Source organism: Melospiza melodia, chromosome 23 (assembly GCF_035770615.1).
Source record: "Melospiza melodia melodia isolate bMelMel2 chromosome 23, bMelMel2.pri, whole genome shotgun sequence".
NCBI classification, from domain to species: Eukaryota; Metazoa; Chordata; class Aves; order Passeriformes; family Passerellidae; genus Melospiza; species Melospiza melodia.
In genome coordinates, this window is record NC_086216.1 from 11234936 (window position 1) to 11245374 (window position 10439).

Genomic DNA, 10439 nt, shown 5'->3' on the forward strand with positions numbered 1-10439 from the left:
TCGGGGCGGCTCCGAGCGTTCCCTTCGAGGGCGGCGCTCGCTCCGGAGCCGGAAGCGCCGGGCCCGCGGAGCGCACAGCGGAGCCGGGCCCGCCATGAGCCGCCCGCCCGCGCTGCAGGCGCTGACCTGCGGGCCCTGGGAGATGCGGGAGCGCCTCGGCACCGGCGGCTTCGGCAATGTCATCCGCTGGCACAACAAGGTAAGCGGCGGCCCGGCCCGCGGCGCCCCTGCTCGGGAGCCGGGCTCAGCCCAACTCTTGCTGTGTCCGCAGGAAACCGGCGAGCAGGTGGCCATCAAGCAGTGCCGGCAGGAGCTGAGCCCGCGCAACCGCGACCGCTGGGCGCTGGAGATACAGATCATGAAGAGGTGAGGCGGGCGGCGGCGCTCGGGGGCCGGGCCGGGCGGAGGGGTCGCCGCTCGGTGCCGCGGCGGGGGCGGCCCTGGAGCTGAGGGAGAGGCTGGGAGAGGCTTTGGGCCGCCGGGGATTCCCTTCCGGGCGGTGCCCGCTCCGCGAGTGCGGGGAAATTGACGCGTGAGGAAATTCACCTTGTGCTGCGGGAGGCTCTTGGGTGTCACGCCGCCGTCCTCGGCTCGTCTGTCCTGCCCTCAGCGCTGCAACGACGCTGCTGCCTGGCCTGACTTAACTCTGTGCTGGGGCAGTCCCTTGGGGGGTTTTTTCTTTTTATTTCATTTTCGGGTGTAGTGGTGTGACTGCAGTTTGGGTCTGGACGGGGCAACAGACTGCCTTGCATTCCTTTGCAAGGCTTGTTGCTAATGCATGTGTGTTGAAGAAACACACTAGCTTGCACGTGAAATGCCAAGAGTTGGAACGAGTCTAGATCCATAGAAGATGCAAACCTTTAGAATTCACTAATTTAGTTTCTAAAAGGATTTGTGACCATGTAGGACTTTAGGTGATGAGCAGGAGCGTGTGAACCTGCGTAGCAGTTTCAGAAGATCACGTGAGCTTGCCTAATTTTTAATTTTTGTTCTGCAGACTGAACCATCCCAACGTGGTGGCTGCCCGCGATGTCCCTGAGGGGATGCAGAAGCTGGCACCAAATGATTTGCCACTGTTGGCCATGGAGTACTGCCAGGGTGGAGACCTCCGCAAGGTGAGGACCCTGGGGAGGTACCCAAGGAATGCATCAGCTTCTAATCTTATCCTAGGTTTTCCTTATAATTTTTCCCTTTGCTTTCACATCCTGATGCTTCTTAATTCTAGTCGTGGCATCAACAGGTGTTGGTGGCTTGGTCCTTGATATTGTGTTCAGCTTTTGAAGACTTAAATGCTTTGTGAAACTCTTTTTATTTTTTTTGGATGCAAGTGACACTGTGAGGAGTTTGCACATAAAGAATGAGGGCAAGTGCTAAGGGATGTGCAACAGTATGTGAGTATGGCCAAAACCATTGTAGGGTAGGTGCAGCTGTAGGCTGTACCCTTCCTGAAAGTGATTAACTCCTGTCTGTCATAGGAAGAAATAACACATGATAGTTTTAATCCTGAGGCTTTTCTGGCCTTTGCTATAATCTGCCCATAGCTGAAACACAGACCTCAGGCCTGAGATTGGAATTGGTACTGGCAGGCACAGGGGAAATGGCAAAGAGGGGATGGAACAGAGAGAAGGATGAGAATGGGATGACAGTGACTTCTTTCACCTGCTCCTTTATGTTCCCAATTAAACCAAGGCTGGTTTAATTACAAAGCTGTGATTGCTGCTACTACAGGTCACAATCCATAGAATTTTGTGCTTCTGGAGGATTTAATTGCTGAAATTTCTTGCATCCCTGATGCAAGGATAGAGGAGGGAAAGACTGCATTCTGTGTTGCTTACTTGCAGTACCTGAACCAGCTGGAGAATTGCTGTGGCTTGCGGGAAGAGGCTATTCTTATCTTGTTATCTGACATTGGTAAGTGGTGGCAGTACCCTCAGTTGTCCCCTTTTAGTCCTGAATCCACTCTCCAAATATCCAGCACTGACCTCAGTGACTCCATTTTAGACTGACCTTTTATGATGTTGAACATCAAAAGTGTTGGCAGTCTGGGGAGGTCCTTGCCTGATGGAAGCTAGCCAGTGCTACTGCAGTTTAAAGGAGGGATGTGAGGGAACACCCAGAGAGAGAACTCAGTTGTGTCCAGAGCTCTGTGAGGCTAACTTTACACCTTACACTGTTTGGTTGTGCAAGGTTTGATGTGAAAGCCATGCTTATTATAGATAGAACTGAATCCTTACTGAGCTCTTGCCTAGGTGCTGTTGTTTATGCTCTTAAAATTGGCTTTTTCTGTGTCTCAGCTTCTGCTCTCAGATACCTTCATGAGAACAGGATCATCCACAGAGACCTGAAACCAGAGAACATTGTGCTGCAGCAAGGGGAGCAAAGGGTAAGCAGGAGCAGTTGTGTCTGCCTGCACAGACAGAGAACATGCACGTGCTTCATGCAGTTACAGGATAACACCTGTGTCAGAGGAACAGGATTCTGTGTGCAGCTGGGATGAGACATTGTGTTAGACATCTGTTAACACCTGAAATTTTGACTTTCAGCTGTTAAGGAAAGAGCCAGACTGTACTGATCAAAGATTGGAAGGAGCTAGATGCAGAACTGCTAAGTGTGCTACAACACCTTCAAATTCATTGTGGTTTTAGGAATCCACAGTAGCCTCCCGTTTTTACTTCTATCTCTTCACTGGCACCTTTCTGGTGTAGCTTTGAAGAGCTCAACTTTTCTTTCTGCTGTATGGTGTGCTTTTAACAAGGCTTGGTTCTAGCACTGTTGTTCTCTGTTGTGTGTTTCAGTTAATACACAAAATCATTGACCTTGGCTATGCCAAGGAGCTGGATCAGGGCAGCCTGTGCACATCCTTTGTTGGGACTCTGCAGTACCTGGTAAGAAAGGAATTCAGCTAGAAGAGTTTCTGGTGGGGTAAAATTAACAATTACCAAGCTTTGGGCTGGGATTAAGTATTTGTGTAGTATGGGGTGTGTTTGGGGTGCTGAAACTAGCACAGGTGACTGCTTTTTTTGCTGACACTGGGGTTTCTGTTGCTTCTGTTAGAAATAAGCAGGAGTGCCAGGAATGCTGCACACTCTAAGCGTGTGAGAGGCAGTGTAAAGATTAATGTAAAGACATTCAGTAATGTCTTCAATCATTTGTACAAATGTTAATGACATGTTAAGGGATAGAGGAAGCTGAGAGCTTTGTCTCATGTGTGCATATCAGGCTCCAGAGCTGCTGGAGCAGCAGAAGTACACAGTGACAGTGGATTACTGGAGCTTTGGCACACTTGCCTTCGAGTGCATCACAGGCTTCCGACCATTCCTGCCCAACTGGCAGCCAGTGCAATGGTGAGTAACCCTGGCTGGGTGAAAATGGGCATGACGTGACTTTGATATTTACAGGAAATGGAATTGTGGTCCCTTGGTTCTGTGGATAACACGCCTGTGTTCCTTGCCCTTGTGGAAACTGATTCCTTCACAGGAGTTTAACCCACCTGAGCAAATTCAGCGTTCCTGAATGGGATAAGGGCTGACTCCTGCAGGGCAGATAACAGAAACCAAAGTGGCATCTGTATTATATCTGTCAAGAGAATATAATATAATATAATGTAATGTAATGTAATGTAATATAATGTAATATAATGTAACGTAATATAATGTAATATAAGTAATGTATAGTATTATGTATTGTATTATGTATAGTATTATATATAATATTATATATAGAATATAATATATATAATATATAGAATGTAATATATAGAATGTAATATATAGAATGTAATAGATATAATATATAGAATGTAATATATAGAATGTAATATATAGAATGTAATATATAGAATGTAATACATTACATTACATTACATTACATTACAATATATTACATTATATTACAATATATTACATTATATATTTATATATATATTTATATATATATCTGTATTATATCTGTCAAGAGTAGTTTTAAGAGCCTGATAATTTACAGGATGGGAAAGGCAGGCAGTTATTTCACCACTGTGCTTGCTTACACTAGGCATACAAAAGTGCGCCAGAAGAGTGAGCTGGATATTGTTGTTTCAGAGGACTTGTCTGGAGAAGTCAAGTTTTCTAGCAGTCTGCCCTGCCCAAACAATCTGAACAGGTGAGTCCTAGAAATTGCTGGGCTGAGATTAAACTGATCCTTCTGCAAAAGGACCAAGTTTATATTATGTGCCTTGCTATGTTAATATGTGAATAAATTGAGTGCATGACGCAGGCAGTGCCATTGTCACTTGTCAGTCTTGGTTTCTGCTTTCTAAACACTGCATTTGTGATAGGGAGAGGTGAGGGGGAGTTTTGTTAGTCCTCCCACACAGAACAGACCATTTAATTACTGCAAATGCACTTTTACCTCTTCTGACCTCCTTTTGGTTTTGATTGCTCAGTGTTTTGTCTGAGAGGCTGGAGAAGTGGCTGCAGCTCATGTTAATGTGGCACCCACGCCAGAGAGGGACAGACCCTACCTATGGACCCAACGGGTGTTTCAAAGCTTTGGATGACATTTTGAATTTGAAGGTAAGCAATAGGTCCAGATTACCCTGAAAAGTTTTCCAGAGAGTAGTTTGATGTAGTCTGTGAGAGGAGAGGCTTGAATCATAGACTTAGGAGGAAGAAACTCATAGGACTGTCTTCTGACAGTTAGTGACAGGTGCTTTCCTCTTCCTTCTTCGAGGTCAAACACTCTCTGAGCTTGTTAGGAGTAGTGAAAGTTTCTGTGCATTTTTAGTTCCATATTCTGGTAGAGGATTCTACAGCTGAAGGCATTTAGTTGCCACGTCTCCTCTCGCTTGGTGGAGGACAAGAACTTTGCCATAATGTTAGGAATTAACTGCAGAGTGACTTCTTGAGTCTGCCAAGTGCTTTGAACAGTTTTTTGGTGGTCATTGTCTCAGTGCCTCCATTTCTGCTCTATCATGGGCAATGCATCTTCAGCCTTTCTCATGCCCTGCTACTTTTCTTGCAGCTGCTTCATGTTTTGAACATGGTCACGGGAACTGTGCACACCTACCCTGTGACAGAGGAGGAGACTCTGCAGAGTGTGAAGGCCAGGATTCAGTCAGATACAGGAATTCCAGAACAAGACCAGGAGCTGCTGCAGGAAGCAGGACTTGCATTGTTTTCTCAGAAGTTGGTCACTAAACATACAGCTGATGGCAAGGTGAGTCTGGATATTCCCTTTTTTGCTTTTTAGTGAATCAGAAGACACTGCTCTCACTTTGGGATCATGGGTCTTGGCATGCTTTTGCTGTGGGAACCTCACAGCCATTGTAGCACAGGCACCCTGTTGCTTTGGTGTTCTGCATTTAGCTGAGGACTGTTCTGTTTATGGTTACAGCTTGCTTTTCTGAGAAAACCTATTTGGGTCTTTTGCCTTCTGCAGGTGAATGACACTGCAGCTGCAGACACAGACCTCCTCTTCCTCTTTGATACCAAGAAAGTTTCCTACGAGGCTCAGGTGGCCCTGCGTCCTCATCCCGAAAGTGTCGACTGCATCCGTAAGGACTTCTCTGCCACGAGTGTCCAGGGGGGTCTGTGTTGAGAGTGGTGTCGTGTAAAAAAAAAGCAGAGGGAGCTTTTGCATCAAGAAGCAGTAAAATGGACTGTCATTCATTGCATTTATCAGAAAAACTAAAAAAAGGAAGTGTTTGATTTTGATATACTAGGGGAGCTGCACAGGGGTTGTCCAGCTCTAGGCTTTGCAGGCCCCTCAAAGGAGCAATATTTTGGTCTGTTTTGTGGTAACACAACTTTCCAGCTTCATGTTGATATGTACATTTCCCTTTTCCCCACTCGTCTGTTTCCAGTCCAGGATCCCAAGAAGAATCTGCACTTTTTCCAGCTGCGGAAGGTGTGGGGTCAGATCTGGCACACGATCCGGATGCTGAAGGAGGACTGCAACCGCCTGCAGCAGGGCCAGCGAGCAGCCATGTATGATAAAACACTTATCTCTGGCTTTGCTGTGCTTATCTCTGTGCTCTGGAGAGAGGGAGGGCAGAAATGGGACCCTGTTGGAATGGGGGAGCCCATGATTGGAGCTGTAAGCAATTAATGAAAAGCTGAGAGTTAGCCCTGTGGCATTTGTGCTCACTGCTGTCTCAAGTGTCTACTTTGGATATAAGTGTTGGCCTGGTGGATTTTTATTTTTGGGGGCTAACGGGACCTTGTTGTCCATGCAGGATGAATCTGTTACGTTACAACAGCACCCTCTCAAAGATGAAGAACTCAATGGCCTCCCTTTCTCAGCAGCTGAAAGCAAAGCTGGACTTCTTTAAAACAAGCATCCAGATCGATCTGGAAAAGTACAAAGAGCAGATTGAATTTGGAATTAGTGAGTATAGCATCTGGCAAACGGGTCTTTTCATGCCTCTTATCCTCCCAAAAACACCTCCCCCTTTCTGTGTGAACCTGAGGAAGCCACTCACTGTTCTTTGGTTCCTGTAGCTTCTGAGAAGCTGCTGTTTGCCTGGAAGGAGATGGAGCAAGCTGTGGAACTTTGTGGGCGGGTATGTTTCTAAATCTAACTGCTTATCATAAAGAAAAAGAGCCTTGATTTTATTATCTCTCCCCTCCTCCCCCTTTTTCCTCATTGTCCCTGCCTTAAATAGAAACTCCTTGTGTTTGGACTGATTCCAGATTTCACATTGCCTTGGTTTGCATGGCACCATTTTTGTCCATTTCTAGTACTACATGAAGCTTACTCTGTTTTAAGGCTTAGGGGAAAAAGGGAGATATTGGGAAAACCCAAAAATATCTTGGAAATTGTTTTATCCAAGAGCACCAACCTAATTTCCTTAAATTGAAGTGACTCATATTCTTCATTTGTCTTTGGCCAAGGCTGCTGTTTGTGTCTTAACAGCAAGAAATCAGTGTTTAGAAATATGAATGAGAAAGAAAAAATATGAATGGTAGTGTCTTCAAGTATGAGACTTCTGTTGCTGATGTTCTGCCCTGCTTTCAGGAGGATGATGTGGACGAGTTGGTGAAGAGGATGATGGCCCTGCAGACAGACATTGTGGACCTGCAGAGGAGCCCACTGGGTCGTAAACAAGGAGGAACACTGGAGGATTTGTGAGTTGAACTGCCTTGAGCTGCAGGTGCAGTCTTCAGTTAGCTTCAGTTTCTAGCCGAGCTTACAGACTACAGGACAATGAAAGGGCTGTTATTTCCACCCAAATTATGGGGAGGACTTTACACTAAAGATTGGCTTTTGACTCATCTGTCACTGGTCTGAAGTGGTAGACAGGTATAGAAAAGTTTGGAGTTTTCAAACTGTTTGCTCTAATTTTGTTTCTTTGGAAATTCTTTCTTTTTCTTGCTTTTTCCTTCTAGAGAAGAACAAGCCAGAGAGCTGTACCGAAGACTGAGAGAGAAGCCAAGAGGTAAAAGACACTTCAGCTCAAGCTCAGCTTGCTTTGTGTGGCTTTATAAGCTGTTCTCACAACTCCTCTGGAGCTCTTCTCAGAGCAGGCTGTGGCCACAAGCATCTGCTTCTGTGTGGGAAGGATAAAAGACATGGCTGCTCCTTTGATACATTCCCAACTCTCCTTTTCAAATTCTTTAAATTCTGAAGAAGGTGGCCAAAACTCAGTGCAATCATCCCACTCAAACCTGCATATCCTGAACTCGGGATGCTTCAGGATTGAAGCAGTAGTGGGAACAAGGCACTAAGGATCTTCTCACTGTCCTCTAAACCTGCCTTTCTGTGTGACACTGACTCTCATTGCAGATCAGAGGACAAGTGGTGACAGCCAGGAAATTGTCCGACTGCTCCTGCAGGCAATCCAGACCTTTGAAAAGAAAGTTCGAGTCATTTATGCTCAGCTCAGGTGAGCTTTGTAGATTTTATTCACACTTGAGAGAAGGCATTTTCTCTTCCAGCAAGAGAAGGTTTAAATCTCAATGCATACGGCTAATGAGATCTTGCAGTATTGCAGGAAATAAATAACTTCAGGAATGTTCTACTGCAGTGGTCCACGTGATCTGATTAATTTTTACTTTTTTAATAGTAAAACTGTAGTTTGCAAACAGAAGGCATTGGAGTTGTTCCCCAGAGTGGAGAAAGTGATGACTCTGATGAGTGAAGATGAAGAAACAGTTGTGAGGCTTCAGGAGAAACGACAGAAAGAACTGTGGAACTTGCTGAAAATTGCTTGTGTAAGTAAAAGAAAAACTCCACTTTAACCCAAGAATGGGATTTGTACCATAGGTTACTGAAATAATAGTAAATTGATTATGTCATATAGTTCTTTATTTTCAGTTTGTATTAAAGCCAATTCCAGCTTGTCTCATATTCCTGGCTGCTGAAAACAAGTGGAAATAATTGCAGTTGGATATTCTGTGCTTTCTGCAGAGTAAAGTCCGTGGTCCTGTCACTGGCAGTCCAGAGAGCATGAACACCTCAAGGCTTGGCAGCTCGGGTCAGCTGCTGCTGCAGGTCCCCTCTGGAACATACAATTTATCAGACTCTGTGAGGAAAAGGTGAGGCAAAGCCTGGATTCTTCACTCTGGAGTTCTAACAGCACCACAAAGCTGGGATTCCTGCTTGGTGGCACACAGGGTTTCTCATATTTTACACTTTGTGTTCAGCTTGTGTTGGCAGCAGTCTTGGTTTACTTCAGTAGTTCACACATCCTGGAGCTTGCAGATCTGCCTTCCAAAAAATGGGGAATCATGTATAGTTCACTTCCCCCTGCTTCACTAAAAATGGTGGTTTTTGGTCTTCTGCCTTTAATCTGAGATGGTTGGGCTCACCTGGAAGTGTGCTGATAGCAAGAACTGTTGAAGCATTGTCATGTGAGGTCACAGCAGCTGAGCTGTACCATTGAGGAGAATCCTGTGGCCAAGCTTGGGTGGTTTTGGCTTCCTCAAATGAACTGGGTCACCACTTGGAATGAGACCTTGGTTTGTTTATTTGCATGTTACTCCATCCTTAAGTTTCCAGGCTTCTCAGCTTTTTCTCTAGCAACAGTGGTTCCACATAATAAGAACCCAATCCCATCCTGGAATACATTTCCTTTCCCCTGTGTAGTAACTCAGGGGCTGCCACCAACTTTTCAAGTTGCATTATGAATTACAGACTTGACTGACTTCAGTGTTCTGTATCTGCCAGAAATATTTCTTGCTGATAGAGGCAGCATCTCTTTAAGCTGTCATAGAAATTAATAATGCAATAATTGTCCCTTTCAGTGAGGAGCTGCTGCTGGAATCCCGGAAACTTTGTAGCCAACTAGAAAATGTGATGCATGACACAATGAAGGATCAAGAGCAGAGTTTCTTGGTAATGTATTCATTCTTCTCTAAATGGATTGGGGAAGTGCATGGTTTCAAAGTTCTGCTTCTGAAACTTTGCCACCACTGATAGAGCAAATTGAGATCTGCAATTTATTCCTGGACAAGGGGAGAGCAGCAGCAGCACAGATAGGAAGCTCCTGTTCCTCATAATCTGTTGTCTGACATATTCTGCTTTCCAAAATTGGGAATTTGTGCTGAACAGTAAAGGATGGGGCAAAGCACTTGGCAGCTGTACTAAAATACTGCAAAACTGCACCCAAATTTAAGATCAATGGGTGGCAGTACAGTGGTGGGCAGGGATGCTTCATTTAGTGATATTAATATTAAATATTAAAAAGATTGTAAAATACTAGAGTGCAAGTAAGTTAAGTTTCCTTGACAGCTCATCATGAAATTATATTGACCAACTTGTTTTTAACATGCTTCACCTTTATTCTAGAGAAAGTTTAAGTGTAAGCTAGTGTTGAATTTCATTTATTCTTCAGGCTCTAGACTGGAGCTGGCTGCAGCTTCAGGTGGAAGAAACAAACAGCCCAGGACAGACAGAGATGTGAAATCACTTTGGCTGCTCTGAAGCTGCTCTGGGAAGCCAACTGTGAAAAGCTGCTGCCTCTGAGAAGGGAACACCACCTGCCTTCTTCTCCTGTCACCAAGTGCTTCTGTGAGACACGGCCTAGCTTTTAGTATCCACTTCTGAGACACTTTTTCACAAAGATCCAGTAGGGAATGCCTGTTCTTAACTGCTTGGAAAATGTTCTTAATTGTGCCTTAAGACAGCAGATACTCTGTCCTGATAAATCTTCCCTTAGGCATCACCTGTGGCTGTTTTGCTGCATTTTAGGGTTTCTAATGGACATGGATACCCAGTCACTGGTAGATGTCACCTTCCTAATGAACTGTGAACTGAATTTCTTAACTTTGCTGATTTGCACTTTTTTTTCTTTAAGTGTAATGGTTGTACTTACCTAATACTTGTTTCCTGTATGGGAACGAAATGATCTCAAACATGTAAACTTTTGGTTTGCTCTTTTTGGTGCGCTCAATAACAATTTAATGGAAAAAGCTCTTTCACTGTGCGGGTCTCTAAAACATGAGAGGGCTAAAAATGTT

At 44.8% G+C, this 10439-nt stretch overlaps 1 protein-coding gene across 1 annotated transcript; it reads left to right on the plus strand.

The window, feature by feature from the left end:
• The first annotated feature begins 77 nt into the window (after nucleotides 1-77).
• IKBKB (inhibitor of nuclear factor kappa B kinase subunit beta) lies at nucleotides 78-10395 on the plus strand. The gene is made up of 21 exons (XM_063175359.1): nucleotides 78-199; nucleotides 272-366; nucleotides 998-1115; nucleotides 1842-1911; nucleotides 2295-2383; nucleotides 2796-2885; nucleotides 3220-3344; nucleotides 4033-4140; nucleotides 4424-4553; nucleotides 5002-5196; nucleotides 5419-5533; nucleotides 5843-5966; nucleotides 6215-6366; nucleotides 6480-6541; nucleotides 6997-7106; nucleotides 7368-7417; nucleotides 7765-7864; nucleotides 8045-8192; nucleotides 8389-8516; nucleotides 9225-9315; nucleotides 9815-10395. Exons 1-21 carry the CDS (start codon nucleotides 95-97, stop codon nucleotides 9881-9883), a joined length of 2274 nt encoding a protein of 757 aa, XP_063031429.1. The 5' UTR covers nucleotides 78-94; the 3' UTR covers nucleotides 9884-10395.
• The last annotated feature ends 44 nt before the right edge of the window (nucleotides 10396-10439 follow it).

Coding starts and splice junctions, on each gene's coding strand:
- IKBKB (XM_063175359.1), top strand. CDS start 95: ATGAGCCGCCCGCCCGCGCTGCAGGCGCTGACCTGCGGGCCCTGGGAG. Junction 367..997: donor GAGATACAGATCATGAAGAG/GTGAGGCGGGCG, acceptor TTTGTTCTGCAG/ACTGAACCATCCCAACGTGG. Junction 8,193..8,388: donor ACTTGCTGAAAATTGCTTGT/GTAAGTAAAAGA, acceptor TGCTTTCTGCAG/AGTAAAGTCCGTGGTCCTGT.